Source organism: Budorcas taxicolor, chromosome 2 (genome assembly GCF_023091745.1).
Source record: "Budorcas taxicolor isolate Tak-1 chromosome 2, Takin1.1, whole genome shotgun sequence".
Lineage (NCBI taxonomy): Eukaryota > Metazoa > Chordata > Mammalia > Artiodactyla > Bovidae > Budorcas > Budorcas taxicolor.
Window position 1 is genome coordinate 151524249 of NC_068911.1, and position 18791 is coordinate 151543039.

Genomic DNA, 18791 nt, shown 5'->3' on the forward strand with positions numbered 1-18791 from the left:
ATCCGGAGAGACGCAGGGACCTGGGGTCTAGAAGGTTAGAAGTGGGGGCACAGTCACCCTCCCTCAGGGGCTGAGGGACGAGGCGGGGGCAAATCCAGTGGTAAAGGAAGATTGAGGCGACGTCAGCCCCTTCCCCCCGGGGCTGAGTGCAGCGTGTGGAATCAAATCTGAGCTGGAAAGAACGCAGGGGGAGGCCCCGGCCCCCTCTCCCGTATGTAGATGGGATTGAGCGAGGCTCCGGGCGGCTGGGAGAGGCTCCCGGGGCGCCCGGTCTAGTGGTAATGGCCCCCCAGATGCGAGGCCGCGGCCACCGCGCCGAAAGGCCCGGGCGGGGGCTGCAAGCCCGGGCTGGGGTAGAGCGCAGCGGTGGCGGCGGCCGTGGCGGCGGGGCCCGGACCTGGCCAGTAGGAGAAGCCGGCGGGCGCGACGCCGGCCGAGGCGGCCATGAGGTTGAGTTTGGAGAGGCCAGGGAAGGGCAGCGGGGCCAGGCTGGCCGGCAGCTTGTAGAGCGCGCTGTCCTGGGCGGCGGCGGCCGCGGCGGCGGCGGCGGCGGCGGCGTGGGCGTGCGAGGGGGGCGGCTGGCAGGCCTGCGCCAGGCCCTGGAAGTCGAAGCGGTAGGCGTAGCGCTTGCCGTGCACCTTGCTCATGATGTTCTTGTCGTAGTAATAGCGCAGCGCGCGGCTCAGCTTGTCGTAGTTCATGTTGGGCTTGCTCTTGCGCTCGCCCCAGCGCCGCGCCACCTCGTCCGGGTCGGTGAGCTTGAACTCGCCGTGGCCGCCCTCCCAGGCGATGCAGCCGGCGTTGGCGCGGTCAGCCAGCAGCTCCAGCAGAAACTGCCATAACTGGATCTGGCCGCTGCCTGTGGGGAAGAAGCGGTCAGCCACGGGCGGAACGAGGTAGGCGGGCGGCGGGGAAGAGGTGGGGTGCGAGAGCCCACCATTCACCCCCCAAGTCGGATGTGGGGGCTGGTGTCAGGGAGGAAAAGGGCACGTCCAGCTGAGTGGCTGACCATGGAGGAGATGATCAGTAAAGCCGTCCCTAGGCAGTACCGCGCTTTCGCACAATGGAAACGCAACCCCACGGGCGCACAGCTTTGTAAGAATTAGGGAGCGAAGGGAGAGCATCACTTGTTCCGTGTGGGAGCAGCGGTACTCCAAGGCACTGGGCTCTTGGAGGTAAGTGAAGGCAGAATGTCAGACCCTCGGCCTGAGAGCCCTTGCTCCGTGCAGAGCCTGCACAACCGCTCGGGGTAGCCTACATAGGCGGCTAGCTTGCCACATCCCAGCTGGACCACGTCCAGAGATCCAGAGGGAAGAAGTCGGCCTGCAGCAGGATCACTCGGCCCAAGGGACAAGGCATACACTTGGACCCTCTGCCTGAGGTGGAGAAGAGGTGATGTCTGGCTTCCTCGCGATACCATGTCAGACTGGGACACGGACAGTGGCTCCCTAAGTGTGAGAGGAACGGCAGCGTCTAAAGTCTCCCACCCTTGCCAGCGTCTGGCGCTGGGGCTACTCCAGTTCAGCCTTTTTTTTTTTTTTTCTGGAACAGGCGGGATTCCCAGGGTACCAAGGTGTCATAGTTCCCTGGGGATATGATACACAGCTCTCAAGAGAGGCTCCCTGCCTCCGCCCATCTTTGGCCAATCTCCAGGCCCTTCTGCCCTGTCTAGATTTTCAGGGTTACTAGAAAGGGCCAGGAGGTTTTTCCCAGATAAGTGGGTAGTGAGAACTCCTGTTTCTCTGTCTTGGAGCCTCAGTCAGACAAGCAGAGAAAAATCTTGATAGAATTAACGCCCCCCCCCCCACCAGCCCGCCCCCACCCACCCCACCCCCACCCCAGTCCTTGCATCTACCGGCACAAATACACACACACTCTTTTAGAATAAAATGGATTTTCCTTGAAGTTATCTGGTTATTGTTTTAAACTGAGCCTGGTGACTGCTACTGCTACTGCTAAGTCACTTCAGTCCTGGTGAAGCTCTCTTCTTTTTTCAGTGACTTCCTCAGAACCCAGATGCTGCCCTCCGCATAATTTCGACCGCAATCCTTCCACACTAGTTCTGGGAGGGGCTCCCTGGCTCCAGGTCAGGAGCACTGAATTTTAGGGTCAGAAGCACAGCAAGGGGTGGGGGAAATGTGCATCTGGTGCTGAGAGATGTAGAGGCTTGGAAACCCATTCCTGTTGGGTGTTGTGTTCCCTTGTAGATAAAGCAGTCGCTGGCCTTGTTTTCTGCTCACTTGATGAGATCTAGGCTACCAACTGTGGGGCTTCTCCTGGTAGAGAATCTGCCTGCAGTGCAGGAGACGCAGGAGATTCACGTTCAATCTCTGTTTCGGGAAGATCCCCTGGAGAAGAAAATGGCAACCCACTCCACTAATTCTTGCCTGGAAAATCCCATGGACAGACGAGCCTGACGGGCTACAGTCCAAAGGGTCACAAAGAGTCGGACATGACTGAGTGACTTCGCACAGGGTACCAACTGGGCAGGGACCAGTGGGGAGGCTTTACCTGGTAGGTCAGCCAGGTCCTGCTGCCAACAAGGCAAAGCCAGGGGTAATTTAGCGACCAGCCAAGGGCGGGTGGCAGAAGCTGGAAATCAACTGAAATGGCCTAGAGGACTTGGCTCACAGAGCCGGGCTGGCCAGGCCAGTGAGGCAGGTGGGCGCTGGCCCTGGTGCTAATGGTGACTCAGCCTGGAGCAGCCTGAGAGTACTTCTCCGGGGTCACCTTGCTGGGTGGTGTCCAAGCCTTGTGCTCCTGGTGCCAGTAGGGAAAGGACACCAAGCACCAGAGCAGGAGAGGAATATTCCCAGCTGAAAAGGGGTGGGGGGGGGGGGTGGGGGCGGCAGGATCTTCTCAGCCTGCCCTGGCCTGCAGGGTCAACACTGGGTCTCAGAAGGTACCAGAGCCAAAGGCCAAATGAATGTTCACCACCATCCCCCGCAGCCTTCCCACAATCAGGCCCGGACCCGCCGTTTCCCAAAGCCCAGTGTTCCACATCCTCCCACCCGCCGTTGGGGTGACAGTGGCGCCTGTCGCTATGCGGTGGGTGCCCCGGGACCCCATCCTCCACTCTGCCCGTACACTCCGGCGGCCAGCTCACCTTTCTGTACCGCGGGGCTCAGCGGTCCCCAGCCCGGGCTCTTTCCTTCCTTGAAGAGACCGTCTCCGACGGGATCTGTGGCAGCAAGAGAGGAGTCAAGCGGATCCACGCGGAGGTTGCCGGCTTGACCGAAAGACCCCGAGGCCAAGGCTCAAGGAGGAAGAGGGGCGTGCTACGGTTCCCGGCCGAGAGACTGGGGGCCCTATCCGTCCGGCTCCTCCTCCCGGAGCCTGGCCCGGGCGCGCGCCGCGCGGAGCCCCTCCATAACGCCCAAGTCAGGAAACGCGTCCAGGAAAAAGGAAATCCGCTTTCCGAACGGGCCGGCGGGAGCCTTATAAAGCCGAGCGGGGTTTGCGCCAGCCGATCTGGAGCGCGCAGAGCCCACCGGAGAGGAGAGGACGCCTGGAAGGCTGGGCTGGTGGGAACGCTCGGAGCACGGAGGTGAGGAGCCACGAGGGCGCTCGGGCCACGCCCGGCTGACCACAGCCTCCCAACACTGCACGCACACTCAGTCCCTTGCTACCCTGAAGACCCCTGCTCCCCTACCAGGCTCTTTCAGCCCCCGAGCCGGCGCTCCTGGCTCTCCAGGCTCTCAGCGTGCTCACTTCAAGTCCTCTAGACCTCACGCTTAAACCTCAAAGCGCTCCACCTGCTTTTAAGGTTTCCTGATGCCCTAGCTGGCTCAGTTCTGCCTGCGATCCGCGTCTCTGGACCGCGCCCCCTTCCCTTGGACCCCAGCATCCCCGTCCCAAGCCCTAACCCAGATTTCCCGCCCCGGGTCCCGGTGCCTCCAGCCCCCAGCTGGTCCCTGGTACCTGGCAGGTACATGTTGATCAGCAGGGGCTGGGAGGCGCCGCTCTGTCTCATCGCCGCCAGGAACTGGGTGGTGGGAGGTGGGGGGGGGGGATGGGAGAGGGGGGGATCGCGTCAGGCTTTGAGCTCCGGGGCACAGATCCCCGCCCGAGGCGACCGAGGTGACAGGGAGAAGAAGGCGGCGCTGGGTCCAGCAGGGCCGGGCGGGAGGGGGCTGCCCGAGTGTGGCGGGGGATGTGGGGTGGGGGGGGGTCCTGGAGCGACGCTCCCAGCTACCAGGCTGTTCGAAACCCTCCGGCCCCCAGCGCGGGCAGGGGCCGCAATTTCCGCTTTAATTAAAGAGCTGCCGCCTCGGCCCCCCGGACCCCGCCCCCGTCCCTCTTATCGCCCCATCGCAATAAAGTCTCCAACGTGCCGCGCGGCAGCCAAGCGCGCCAGGCAGCCCCCCGCACCCCGCAACCCGGGCGACGCGCGGGGGATGGGCCTGGGCCTGGCGCTCTGATAGGGGTCAGGAGCCCATTTCTTTTCCGCCTCCCTGACTCGGAGCAAACAGCCACGGGGTGGACTACCCCGGCCCCACCTCGGACCCCCGGGGCCACAACGCGGGGAGGAGGAGGCTCACTCCTCCTCATCCATTCCCCCCTCCTCACTGCTCCACCCTCCTCCCCTTCCTCCCCCCACCCCTACCCGGGTTCCCGTCTCCAGGCTGCGTTATCTGCATCTTCACTTTTAAATTTCCGCTTCCCTCCCTCTCGCCTGTCTCTGAGCTCCGGGTCGGCAGCCGTTGCTCTCTTTATCTGCCCCCCTCCATCCTCACTACTTCTCCCTCCTCCTCCTCCATTCTCTGCTCTTCCCTAAAGACCCGACCTCCTTCACTGTTTCCCTCTTGTTTCCCCGGGTTTCCTGTCTTTCCAGGGCTCCCAGGCCTCTGGGCCTCCACTGGGGTGTCTCCGTTACAAGTTCTAGTGGGTTGCCCTTCCTCTCCTTTTCTAGGTCTCTCCTTCTTTCATCTAGTCCCTCCTCCTCCTCCTCCTCCCTCCATCTCCCCTTCTGTCTCCTCTCTACCTCTCCATCCTGTCTCTCTCGTTCCCTTCCTTTTCTCATTGATCTGTTCCCACTAATTTGTGGCATATGGATCTTCCTTCCATTCCCACCCACCACAACAACTTCTCTCTTATCTCTGCCCATCTCTTGACATCCCAGCTTAACCATCTACCCTAACAACTACTCCTGATTATCCCTGAACTAGGCTACAATTGGCACCTTGCTCTAGCAGAAGAGGGGTGAAAACAGGTGTACTGTACAAGGCCCCCAACCCCGGGGAAGTGGAAGTAAATCCACTCTGGGAAAGGGACAAAGGTGGGTATGTGGTTCCCAGGTGGTGGCCTGGAGTCTCTGGGTACAGGTAAGGCTCCCTGGCTCTGGAGATGTGCATCTGGGGGGATGCTGGCTGAAAATGAGGCTCTGGGCCCGGAGTACCACCGGCAGCCGGTACAGCACTTGGTGACTCCAGGCAGAACTGGTAAACGCAAAGCCTTTCTTTCCCACTGCTTGACTCGAGGAGACAGGAGGCCTGGACTTCAGGGCACTTGGATTGGAGCGAGCAGGTTACCTGTAAGATCCCTGGTCCTGGGATGCCTGACTGAGAATGGCTCGGAAGTCCAGCTTGAGGTGGGGACCCTGTGCATTCTTCACTTGCTGTGACTGCTGGGTTGTTCCTCCTTCCTGGTGGAACAAAAATCAGAAGGAGCCAAGGAGGAGTGTGGGAGGAAATGGGGGGGGATCCCAGTACTCTAGAGAATCCTCAAGGGATACGAATGGAGGCTTCAGGATGTGGAGGTGGAATCCGGTGGGGAAAAGATAAGCGATTGGGATGCTGGCTGGGGACAAATTCAGGGCTTCGAAGGAGCAGGGCATCTTGATGGTGGGGCCAAGGTCCTACTCCCTCTCCTTCAAGCCTTCTGTCACTTCCCCAGATAGAAAATGAGAAACAGGAGACCAGCGTTGCAAGAGTGGGGAGGCAGAAAGTTTCACTCACCTAATGGTCTCAGCAGAAGGCTGAGGGAGAACGGAGAGGCACTTAGAGTGGGGGTCTGTCCAGACACCCCAGCTCCGAGCTGGTGAAGGACCAAAGGTCAGGCTCTGCCTCACCTCCCTGAGGACTGAGGGGCTGAATGCATGGGTGAGCTCTCGGAGAGTTTGTGAGGGAGTGAGGGGTGAGCCCCGACCTCCTGTGGATCTTGGCTGCATCCCTAGAAATGAGATGACTTCCTCCATCCCCTTTGGACTTTGGCTGAGTGCAGCCAATGAGCAGGTCTAGACAGCTTCCACCATCACCTCCCACCTGATTGGGTGTGGGTCCCACAGGGTTCTGCACATGCCCACAGCCTGCTCAGAACAGGAGGATGGGAAGGTGCTTCCCTGATGGCTCTGTAGGTAACGAATCTGCCTGCAAAGCAAGAGATAAGGGAGACATGGATCCCTGGGAGATGCAAGTTCAATCCTTGGATCAGGAAGATCCCTAGAGAATGAAATGGCAATCCACTCCACTCTTCTTGCCTGGAAAATTTCATGGACAGAGGAGCCGGGCAGGCTGCAGTCCAAAGGGTCTCAAAGAGTGGGACATGACTGAGCGACTAAGCACGCGAGATGAAAACACCCAGGCCCAGCCTGGCATCTGTGCCCTCCTTCTCTTTAGTTGCTGGTATGGAGAGCAGAGTTGCCGTGCTGGCAAAGGCTGCAACAAATATTAGCTCCGCCGACTCCTTCATTGTACAAGTGGGGACACTGAGACCTAGAGACAGGGTGCGCCCTGATCAGCATCACACTGCTAGTTCCCGAAGGCATCTTGCTGGGTGTTTTCGGTAGCCATGGACCTTCCTGGAGGGAGGGCAGCTCAGCTGATGGAGGACACCAGATCTCTCTTTGCCCGTTGCCTGCCCCAAAGCAGGTGGTGGGGGAGATGACTTGCTGGGCTCTGAGGCCAGTTTACCTGGGTCTGGGCCCAACTCTTCCATTTTCTAGTTTGTGTGGTTTTGGAGAAAGTTACATCACCTCTGTACCTTAGTCTCTTCATCTGTTAGATAGGGATTAGAATACCAACTATACAGAATTATTAGGGTTATATAACATGCTGAGTGCTCGGATAAAGCTGCATATATGTAGCTGTTACTGTTACCAATCCCCAAGGGGACAGTTAGGAGCCTGTGACCATGCAGGAACCCCAGACTCCTCTGGAGGCTACAGAGGTTTGGGGCTCTGCGGAGGCCTGAGGCTTTTGACCACAGCTCAGATCAGCCTCCACTTGACAGCCTGGATGTGGGGTCAGAAGCCCTGTGTTCAGGTCCTGGCTTTGTCACCAATTAAATGAATAACCTCATCCATTTAAGGCTTCTCCCTCTCTGAGGAGCTCCAGTTTCTTCCCTGGTGAAATTGGTGAATAATGGAAGCTGTTAGGAGGATTAAATGTAACAGGGGCCATGGACTCTCAAACTCATCCAAGTATAAAGCAAAATTCATACTCTATCTAGAACTCTGTCCTTGGTCCTCTGACCCAACCTTGAGATCCATGGGGGAAGGCAGGGCCTATGGTAACTGTCCTAGTGCTTTTGTGAATCACAAGCATTTTCAGGGGGTTCTCCTTGAATCCTCACAATCCTTGTCCTGTGAGAGAGACAAGGCAGGAATCTCCAGCTCCAGTTTCCAAGTGAGGAAACTGAGGCTCGGGGATGTTATGTGGCTGGGTCCTAGGTGTTCTGACTTCTGGTTTTGGGGGGGATGTCTTCCCAAGGGAGCAGATGCCTAACTTTGCTTAGCTGGGCCCCTGGAATTGCCCAGGTCCAAGTCTGAGTTTTCTTCAACATTGCCTTGACTCCTCCAGACAGAGGCAATGATCTGGGCCGACCCTCCCTGTGGCTAGATCCACTAGGGGCTTGAAAATTCAAGCATCCCTGAGGGACAAGATAAGGATAAAGGGCATCCCCTTGAATGTCCTGCCTGGCCTGAGATGATCATAAACTGGGTCAAAGAGGGAACTAGGAAGAAGCTATACTGGTGCCATGGATTCTAATGGCTGCTACCACACTCAGCCCCAAAAGCATGGCTATGAGCTTCTACAACCTACCCCAGAATGCAGGCCCGCTGTGGTCAGTGACTCGGGGGTTGTCTCTCCAGCTCACTGGTCTTATGAAGAGTGGGAAGGAAGAATGAGGAGGGAGTCGTTTGAGATAGCCGAGAGGCAAGGTATGAAGATGTTTTGTAAAATGCTTGAGCTCACTACCACATGAAGGATTGCTATTCAAAGGGTCTGAGGCTCAGCTTAGAGATAGGATGTCTCCCCTAGAAGGCAGTGGGATCTCCCACCAATTACCCCTCTCACACCCTTGCTCCTCTGTCAGGCGGAGATTCTACATAGCTGGGAAATGGGTGCAAGTTTCCCTCAGGCTGGATAGGCAGCCAGGATGGAGAGAAAGGCTGGAAATGCCTGTGAGGAGTGGGGGTTAGAGAGGAGCCCAAAGGGGCTCCTGCACAGAGTTAAGGACGCCCTGCCCTGTATGATGGTGCCTGGCCCAGGGGGGCTGTGTGAAGGTTGAAATTCAGCTGCGAGCCCTGCCATGGCATCGTGTACACTCAAACCAGAGGATGGCACAGGCGCTATCTGGGCTAGTAGGACCCCCTGGTCCAAGCTGATAGGTCTCTATCATGGATAGGTGTGGGGATGGCTGCACTTAACAAGTTCCTCATGATGGTTAGCAGCAGTTTTATCTCAGCCCCATCTCAGCCACTTACATCCTAAGCCTGTGTAGGCTCCATAGTCAAGGATCCTGGAGCCCAAGGGAATGGTCAGGTTGGCAGAGAAGGACTCTCAGAAAGACGAGGGTGAAGGTCACAAAGCAAGACACCGAGAAGGAGGCAAGAGGGGCAGGCAGGTTCAGGAGCCTTTATTGAGGGTCCTCAGCAGAGGCGCTGGGGCCGTGAAACTCAGTGCTGGACTCTCCGGATGGACTGCAGCTGCCCGGTGTGGGCCTGCGTGCCGAATTCGCTGTAGTTACGGAACTCCCCACTGTGGCGGTCCCGCTCCAACACATACTGGTAGCCCCGGTAGCCCGGATACTGGTAGGCCACCCACCTAGACGAGCGAAGGCACAGGGGTGATAAGTAGGCTCTGCCCTCACCCCCAGTGATGTCTCCATTGCCAGTCCTCCGAACAGCTCCCAATTCCCACCTCCAAAATCATGGCTTCAGTTAAGCATACATGGTCTCTCCCTCCCCTGTCTACTGCTCCAGGTCTTCCTAACACCTTCCTCCTCTCATCTCCTATTCCCACCCTCCATTGCTTCCTCAATTTCAATTCCTTCCTCTACCCCACATTGCTCCCCTGACTCCTAGTCTCCTATTACCTGCTCCCCATGCCATCCCCATCTTCTCCATCATCTCACTTCCCCTTGCCTCTAAGTCTCCCGCGACCTCACTCCTCCAACCCCCCACCCCCAATAGGTATGTTCATTGTGTATCTTAGCGTTGTCACCTCTCCTCACCCTCCTCCCTGGTCCCCAGTGCCTCCCTGCTCTACTCCCCTGTTGCAGTCCCAGGACTCACGCTCCAGAGCTGACTTTGAGGGAACCCACATCCTTGCTGGCCCAGCCCATGGAAGGCAGGGATGGGTAGTCATCATTGAGTTCAAACTTGCAGCCCTGGAAGTTTTCCCCCTCAAACAGTGTCACACGACTGTCACTGTGATTCTGAGCAAGGAGAAGGGGAGGTGGACAGGTCAGACCCTCCAAAGAGGTGCTAATGGATACAATCCGTTAGCAGGAGGAAAATTAGAGGTCCTAAGAGAAATCTGGCCCACTATGCAAGACAGTTTCCCAAAGGTCTCATTGACTATCCACTCCCCTGCCCAGGACCCTGGGCATAGCCACTCATAGGGTAGGACCCAGCGAAGAGTGATGGCAGAATCATCAGTGTTTGTTGAGTCTGGGCTCCCCTTGTCCCAGGACCTTCTCCCTGCAGGACTCCTTGGCTTCCTGGAATAGAGAACCTGGCCCGAGTCAGTACCTGCTCTCTGTCCTCCACCCCACAGCCCCAGATTCTCCCCTCCAGTATACTTGATTCATTAACAACCCTTTCCCCCTCTCCCTGAAACATACACACCCAGACCATCCCTTTTTCAACCTTGATCCCTGATTGAGTTCTAGTCTTGTCTTCATGTTAAGTTTTGTGAGCAGAGGCAAACCACTTTGCCCTTCGTGCCCCATTTCCACACCAATGTATAAGGTTAACAACAGTTACCCCGACCTCACAGGGCTGTGTGAAAACAAAAGTACTCGCTGATGAGTGTGGACGACTGGAAGTGAGAAATGGAGCTCAAGACTGTCACGGTTGTGGCGCTGTCCGTGGTTCTGATTTCTGACGCCTGGTTTAGCCCACAGTCTAAACTTGTGGAGAACTCTCTTGCAGATGGTGACTGCAGCCATGAAATTAAAAGACGCTTACTCCTTGGAAGAAAAGTTATGACCAACCTAGATAGTATATTCAAAAGCAGAGACATTACTTTGCCGACTAAGGTCCGCCTAGTCAAGGCTATGGTTTTTCCTGTGGTCATGTATGGATGTGAGAGTTGGACTGTGAAGAAGGCTGAGCGCCAAAGAATTGGTGCGTTTGAACTGTGGTGTTGGAGAAGACTCTTGAAGGTCCCTTGGACTGCAAGGAGATCCAACCAGTCCATTCTGAAGAAGATCAACCGTGGGATTTCTTTGGAAGGAATGATGCTAAAGCTGAAGCTCCAGTACTTTGGACACCTCATGAGAAGAGTTGACTCATTGGAAAAGACTCTGATGTTGGGAGAGATTGGGGGCAGAAGGAGAAGGGGACGACCCAGGATGAGATGGCTGGATGGCATCACGGACTCGATGGACGTGAGTCTGAGTGAACTCCGGGAGATGGTGATGGACAGGGAGGCCTGGCGTGCTGCAATTCATGGGGTCGCAAACAGTCAGACACGACTGAGCGACTGAACTGAACTGAACTGAAGTGAACTCTGGTTCTGAGAAGTAATGCTGCTACTACCCGTCTAGGAGTTGTGTTTACATACCCCTGTAAAGTGAGTGGATGGTCTTTCCCAGGTGTTGTGGTGGAGCCAGGACCTGGAGCTAGGCTGCAGGGGAGGAGGGGGAGGGCTGTGCTTACTGCGCAGAGCACTGGCCGGAAGGAAAGCAGCTGGTCACTGTGGTGGCCGGCACTGCCGCTCCAGGCACTCCAGCGAGGATAGTCACCCTTCTCCAGAATGAACTGCTGTCCTTGGAAGTCAGGGTACTCAAAGGCCACCCAACTGGGGAAAGATAAGGGAAGCTGGGAGGCCTCTGCCCCAGCCTCATTTATTCCTCTCCCCCCAACCCCCACCCCACCCCCAGCCTCATACCCCCTTGCTTGCTAGGAAAACCCATCTTTTCCTCCACCCCAGACCCTTCCCCTGACACTCTCATCCTAAAGCAACCCAGTCCCTCTAGAGGCTAGAAACCCAAAGCCAGCTGCTATCTGGGGCCAGAGGGGTCCAGGATTCCAGCTCAGGGCTCCCAGGCTGGAAATTATTTTCCAGTCTATGAGAATCACCCGAACAAGCACGTCTACCTCAAGGATAGGTCCCTGCAAAGGTAGGTGTAGGGAGCCCCCTAACCTGTGGTAGCAACCTGTGATAGCAACAAACTGCAATAGCTCTGGGACCTCAGCTTTCCCAAGGCCCCCAGTCTCTAGGAGGCCAGGGTGGGGGGAGTGGAGGGGACTTGGCTTTTTGTTGTTGCTGTTGTTAAAAGAAGCTTAGCGCCATCTAACTTTGGAGAGGACAAAGCTATGCTGTGAACTAACCCCTTCAGGACTCAAGCTGGCTTCACGGAGTTCTGCCAAGGGTCGCTTCTTGTCTTTATCCCTTTGGCTCGCACGAGGATACAATCTCTCATGATTTGTCTTGGGGCTGGTGGGGAGTTTTGAGGACACCTAGGGTTTTTCCATCTTGGTGGGTTTCTCTCAGGCACGGTTTCTCTACAGTCTGGGGAATGGAGGGCTGGGAGCCAAGGTCCCAGTTTCGGAGCTTGGGCCAGAGGAGCCTGGCGCCTCTCAACCCAGCCCAACCATGCCGGGGGCATCACTCACGCGCCATTTTCCACCTTGACCGAGCGCACCCGGCGCAGGCCTCCGCGCTCGCCGATGTTGGCGCAGTCACTCAGCAGCCTGCAGCGGCGGCCCTGGAAGTCCTCCTCATCCCAGAGCGTGAGGCTGGCGGGCGCGGGACCCTGCGCGGGGGCGCTGCTCATGGCGCTGTGGACGCGGACGGGACCAGGCGCTCAGCGTCCCCAGAGCACCCTCCCGGCCCAGGCCCGCCCGATCCCGGTGGGAGGTGAAGGACCCGCGGGTTGGACCCGAGCTGCTAGCAGCTCTTTTCCATCTCGCCCTCCCCGCCCGAAGAGACCCCGCCCCAGCTCCGAATATTCACCAGGTGGGTGGGTGAGCGCCGTGCAGACGGAAATGGAGAGGCTTCGCGAGGGCTGGCCGTGCGGGCCTTTATACCAGGCCTCGCCCCCTCCCCGCACCCTCTCCCGCCCGGGTCGGGGGAGCTGAGTCAGCGGGCAGGCTGCGCTCAGCTCCGGTGTCCCCGGGGGTGGGGGTGGGGCCGAGGCCTTTCTCGCAGCCGCTGACCTGGCCCCAGCCCTCGGGGATGACAATAGAAAGTGCTGAGACACACGTCCGGGGCCGGCCACAGCCGAGGCTGACTCCGCTTTTTCTTTCTGGGGGGCCTGAGCCAGGCAAGGCGCACCCTTCACTGGCCCAGACCCACAGGGATAGAGGTGCCAGGCCACCCTGTGGCCATCCCGCTAAAACCGCGCTATCCCGACTAGGGATGCTGAAGCTCTTCCCAGCGTCTAAACTCCACCTTTTATTCAGCTCTAGGTCGAGGCTTCTCTTTGGGGCGACCCTAGGGAGGAAGTAGACAAGGCTCCCCACAAGCGACCTTCCTACGACGCTCAGCCCTCTTTTCCCTGGAAGGTGGGCCATCGCGGCCGTGCTCCTCTCAAGCTCGAGTTCCCAGACTCCGCGCCAGAGCTCCCAGAGCTTTCTTGTGGAAAGGTGCTGAGAAGAGGCGATGACCAAGACTCGCCGCAAGACGGCGCTGAGCGCAGGGAACGAAGCGCCCGGGGGAAGGCACGGGTTTACAAAGCGTTCAGGGAGTGGTGGTCGTTTGAACATTGTTTGGCATTACCTTTCTTTGGGATTGGAATGCAAACTGACTTTTTCCAGTCCTGTGGCCACTGTTGAGTTTTCCAAATTTGCTAGCATATTGAGTGCAGCACTTTAACAGCATCATCTTTTAGGATTTGAAATAGCTCAGCTGGAATTCCATCACGATCTCCACCAGCATTGTTCCTAGTGATGCTGCCTGCTTAGTGATGTGCTGCAGTAGGTAGGTAAAAACGCTTTCGACTGATGCGCGGCTGGAACTGCGACGCGGCCGGCCACCAGGCAGAGCTCCTGGGTCTGGGACCCCCCGGCCCCAACTTCAACCTGAGAGCTAGCAGCTGATTATTGAGCGCGTAGGTCGGGTCACACCCTCCGCTCAGAGCTTTTACGTGCGTGATCTCAACTAAGTATCGCACCGATCTGTTGAGGCAGAGGCTGCTGTTGGCTGATGTTTCACAGAAGATCCTGCGGCCCAGAGGGTAACACCTGGACGCAGTCCGCGAGGTGTCACAACTGAGAAGTGGCCCAGATGAAGTGTGACCCTGGGGTTTCCGTTTTGACTATAGATCCTAGGCTCTTGGTTTCCCACGTGGTGCAGTGGTAAAGAATCCACCTGCCAATGCAGGAGACACAAGAGAGGGGGTAGGATCCCTAAGACGGGAAGATCGCCTGGAGTAGGAAATAGCAACTCACTCCAGTATTCTTGCCTGGAGAATCCCATGGACAGAGGAACCTGGCGGGCTACAGTCTGAGGGGTCACAAAAAGTCCGACTCCAGGGAGTAGGCTCTTAACCCCAAACCCACTGCATTGTGGGAGAGGGGCAGGGGAAAGGTAGGGTCTGGGGAGGGAGAAATTTAAGGGGAAAGGCTTGGAGCCCCAAGGCAAGTTCCAGGAAAGAAATTTCCTTACAACTTGCAGCAGAATTTCCTAACCATCATGGCTGTCGATGAGCCACAAAAGTTTCTGGCAAAATTGTGTTTTCTTTAATGAAGGGGGTATGCCAGAAGAAGTGTAGGGGTGAGAAAGAAGGGAACTAATACTTCATTTTCCTCATGAACCAAGTGCTTCCCTTATAGGCTCAACAGTCCAGCGTGGTGAGTTTGGGTGAACTTACCATGTGGAAATGTGGAAGAGGCTCCCAGAGGTGCAGGGCCTTTCCCAGACCCACACAGCTAGCTAGTGTCAGAGCATGACTAGACCGGAGTGCTTTGCCACCCAACTTCTGGTGACTAAAGGGGCTCAAAGGCCAGATGCCGATGCTACAGATCCAGAAGTCTAACCACGCTGTCTTCCACGCTTTCTCATAACTGCCATCCTCACTCCAGCCTCAGAGCCCCTGCACTGGTGGTCCCTGTTACCTGGAGTGTCTTAGTCACAAGGTGTGACTGGCTCCTTTTTCATCACCTGGGTCATGCTGTTCCTGACATTTACTGTCCTTCACATCACCCTATTTTCTTTATAGCATTTATTATTCTGTAAAGTTGTCTTTGTCATCTTTTGTGTATGGCTGTGTGGAGTGTTTCCTTTTGTACTAGAGTGTAAGCTCCATTTAAAGGGGCAGGGGCTGTGTAAGTCTTGTTTTCAGTTGTTTCTCTCCGTCCTAGCCCAGTGCAGGATGCATAGAAGTTGCTCAATAAAACGTCTCAAACAAGTGAGTGGACAGGGTGATCAGGTTGGGCCAAAGGTGCCTGGGGAAAGTTGTGTAGAGGAACTGCTGCCGTGAAAAGGGGGTGATGTTTCGCCCATCCTGCCGACCTCCCCAGCCTTGAATTTCTGGCATGCTGACAGCAGGCACGGGGGTATTGGGGTCTCCCTTGAGTCTCTCTTTTCACTGTTGAGAAATTGCTGTCCAGGATTCTGATGTGTGTGAAGGTGAAGGCCAAAAGTACAAGGCCCTAAAACACAGGGAGTAAAGTCCAGTTTGGAAGTTTTGGAATCAGAGCGGGGACAGCCCCAATTTGATTGCAGATGAGGTCAGAACCATGTCCAGTCCCCTGACTCCCTGTACTAGAGGGGTGTGATCAAATAGGGTATACTTTTCCCAGGCCAAGAAAAGGGGAAACGCAGAATATCGAAAGAGGCAAGAAACACTCCTAGACTCTTCGTCTCCAAGCACCTGGTCTCGGTTTCACAAGTGGGTCTGTCGCACTGGTGACACGTGAGGGATCGAAAGAGTCTCTCTTCTACATTCTCTGTTCCTCCCGGGTCTCTATTCAGCAAGTCTGGACTCGGCCACCAGGGGGTGCTCGCGGGCCGCGCTGTGTGGAAGGCCCGCGCGAAGGCCGGAGCAGCGCGGGGAATGGAAGTGGGAGTTGATGGGAGGCTGAGGTCTGCAGGCGCAGCAGGCGCGGGAGGCGAGTGCGTCAGGCTGTGCGTCTGCGCTGGTCAGTGACGCGGCCGGTGAGTGCTAGTCCCGAGGGTGCGGGGGTGTTTGTCAGAGGCCAGTCACTGTGTGTTCAGGAGCTGGGGCTGGGAGGGCAATTTCCAGTCCAGGTGTTGGTGGGATCACCATATTCCACAGGAGATGCGTGTGGGGGTTGTGTGTGTGTTTCCAAAGGCTTGGGGGGAGATAACATCGTTGAGATCCAAGTTAGAATTCCAGCTGGAATTTGCGGTGGAGACCTGTGTGTGAGAATAGTCATGGCCTCTCTCCTAGTCCTAAAATCTAATCTTGGCTCTGCGCTGAGTGGCTGTGAGGTGCTAGCTGGCCTCTTCCCTCCTCTGCCTCAGTTCTCTCATCAGGAAAATGGTGTGTAGGTCCCACCACCGATACATGATAGTCAATGGCTTTTAGTTCTACCTGTCCTCACTGATTTTCTCAGAAATGGGCACAGCTACCAACACCGCCCGTAGCCATTTGCCCGGATTTCTAGACCTCTCTCAGGCTCCTCACGTCCCTTCAGACCCCTCTCTGGTTCTGGTGGCCCTCATAGTCATCAAGAAAGGGAAGAATGAACCCCTGAGGAAAAGGGGTTGTCGGGCAGCCCTGCCCGTGTGCTAGAATGGGGCTCTGGGATCCCTGTCCCTTTTTGGTACTGGGGACCTCCTTCCCGCTACCTTTCTCCACCAGCTGATCCATCTCCAGCCTCCAAGCCTCTCCTACCCACTCCCCTCCTAGCCCCCTTCCGTCCCCCCCCACCCCCCCAGCAGCTGGTCCTGTTTGTTTTCCCAGATCAGTTGTGCTCAGGGCTTCCTGAAGGATGGATGCACAGGTGGCTTTGTTTGCCATCTCAGCACCATCACCCCTACCTCCTCCACATCCACAGCCTCTCATGGGGAAGGGGTGGGGGAGGGAGTTAGGTAGACAAAAAAAAAAAAAAAAAAAGAAGAAGAAGAAAGAAACTGTCCTCAGGTCTACACATCCAGGAGACCTCAAGATCTCATTGGGATCTCAAGATCTCATCGGGATCTCATTACCTAAAGAGAACTTGCCACCCTATCCAGTCCTTCATCTCATATAGGGACCTTTGGTCCCACAGAGAAATCCTCAGGACTCCTCCTCTCCATGATTCTACTAAAGTACTCATCTCAGAAGCACCCTAAGATCCCACAGAGAAGCTCTAAGACTCAGTCCTGTATCCTCAGTGAGGCCCTGGATCCCACTCAGATGCCCACCCCATACAGGGAAATGTAGATCTGATGAAGAAACCCTCAAATGCTCTCTCACTGAGGTCTCCATCCCAGGTAAAGGTGCAGAGAATCCCCGTAGAAGTGACACCCTCCTCACATAGGGCCCCATCCCTTGAACAGCCCGAGTTCACATACTGCTGGGCAGCTTAGAGGGCCCCTGCCCGGTGGCCAGTGTCCTCGAGTCTGCCTGCTCCCACCCCTTTCCTTCATTTCACTGGCAAATCAGCCAGGGCTTTGGTGACTGCAGATGCAAATTATGTGAATGGTGCCTTCCCCTACCCTGTGCTGTCACCAGCCCCTCCTTTGCAGCCCTGCTCCTCCACTCCCCACCCCCACCCAAGATCAGGAGGGAGCAGGGAACAGGCAGTGAGCACCTTCCCCGGGGCTGTGAGGGCTAGTCTCCCGGGAGACAGAGATAACACGGGTGAGAGACTAGCGCAGCTCAGGCTGGGTCTGACAGCTGGGCCTGAAAGGTGGGTCTGGAAGGGGTGAGAGCCCCGCCCTCACAGACTCTTCATCCTGTCCCTCAATCAGCAGAGTGCCTCTTCTCTACCCCTCAGAGGGATGGGAGAACTGGCCCCATCCAGGGAGGTGGGAAGCAGCTTTCACCACCACTCACTCAGAAGCAAAACCACGGGGCTTGCAGGGAAGGGCACGCACACGCACACGTTCACACAGACGGACCCATATGCGCCCCATGTGAACGGTCTCTCCTAGGCTCAACAAACACCGCAACAGTCATGCTCGTTTACGGGCAGACATTTGTTCGCTCCTTTATTCCTGAAATATTTAGTCAAATGTATGGTGTTTCAGACACCATGCTGAGTGCCTCCCGGACCTGCACTGTGCATGCCACCCGCTCCATGGTCATCAGAGTCACCCAGTCACGGTCATACAGACACTGAAGTGTTAAGAGTGTGGGCGGAGTCCTGGGTTCAAATTCAAGCTCCCCTGCTAATAAGCTGGATGAACTTGTACTTCTCAGATTTTCCCTTTAAAATTGTGAAGATTAAATGCATGTAAAACCCAGCACTGACACGTATCAAATAAATATTCACTGTTACCGTTGTTGTGGTGGCTGTGGTTATAACTGGCTTTGCTGTCCTGTTGCTCCCCTTCCATGCCCTCTGCTCCTGGGGGTGGGCTGGGTTCTGGGGAGGAGTCAGGACAGCGAGCCTAGCTGCATTCCCCCCATCCGCATCCCATATATGTCCCCCCATCCAATACATGCCCTGTGGAAGGCAGCCTGGCTCTCAGAATGGGGAGCCTTCCTGCTTCACCCCATTAGAGCCACTCTAATGAGCTCAGCAGGGGAAGGGTTGGGGGGTATCCCTATTTCTTTTGTTTTGCTCAGTCCTCTGCTCTCCAGGTGGAACCAGAGACCTGACTTGTGGTCCCAGCGCTTTTCCTGGCTCCATATGTGGTCCTGGGCGGGTCACTTCCCCTTTTGGGGCCACAGTTTTGTACCTGAAAACTAAGCTAACTGCTGATCCTGGAGGGGCCTCCCAACCCTTACTCCTGTGATCCTGTGATGCCTCAGGAAGACTCCCTTCCCTCCTCCCCCAGCCTCTGCCTGCCCCCCCCCCCCATTCCCCACCCTTTACCCACACACCTGGCCTAGCCAGAATGAGGGGGCGAGTTGCCACTGTTGTCATAGGGACTAATCTCCGAGAAGGTCAGTGAGGCTCTGGTTCTGCCTTGGCCCGATTGGGGATTAGCGCTTGTGTACAACAACCCCCCCAGCCAGAGCCTCCACTCCCAGGTCCCCACACTTCACACAGACCCTGGGCAGCCTCCACAGCCAGAAGTTCCAAGGCTGGGCAAAATCCACACGTGGACAGTGGGGCCAGGGGCAGCTGCCGCAGCTGTCTATCCAGCGGTGGCCAAGAGAGAAACGGGGAGGGATGAAGTCAGACCCACACCCCTCACTCATCACTGTGGCCTGAGCTTTGCCCTTCTTCACCTTCTGCCCTTTGCTGGGGCAATGCGGGTCTCCCCGAGAGAGGAGTG

At 56.6% G+C, this 18791-nt stretch overlaps 2 protein-coding genes across 2 annotated transcripts; both read right to left on the reverse strand.

Annotated features, from left to right (window-relative positions):
* Positions 1-272: 272 nt before the first annotated feature.
* FEV (FEV transcription factor, ETS family member) lies at positions 273-5836 on the reverse strand. Its single transcript, XM_052653390.1, is given in 5 exon segments — positions 273-859; positions 3107-3181; positions 3922-4080; positions 4083-4173; positions 5735-5836. Coding segments are annotated over 5 exon segments (1014 nt in total).
* A 3063-nt stretch (positions 5837-8899) lies between these two features.
* Positions 8900-12228, reverse strand: CRYBA2 (crystallin beta A2). Its single transcript, XM_052636144.1, has 4 exons — positions 12068-12228; positions 11108-11249; positions 9518-9660; positions 8900-9047 (listed from the first exon to the last, which is right to left on the reverse strand). Exons 1-4 carry the CDS (start codon positions 12226-12228, stop codon positions 8900-8902), a joined length of 594 nt encoding a protein of 197 aa, XP_052492104.1.
* Positions 12229-18791: the final 6563 nt, after the last annotated feature.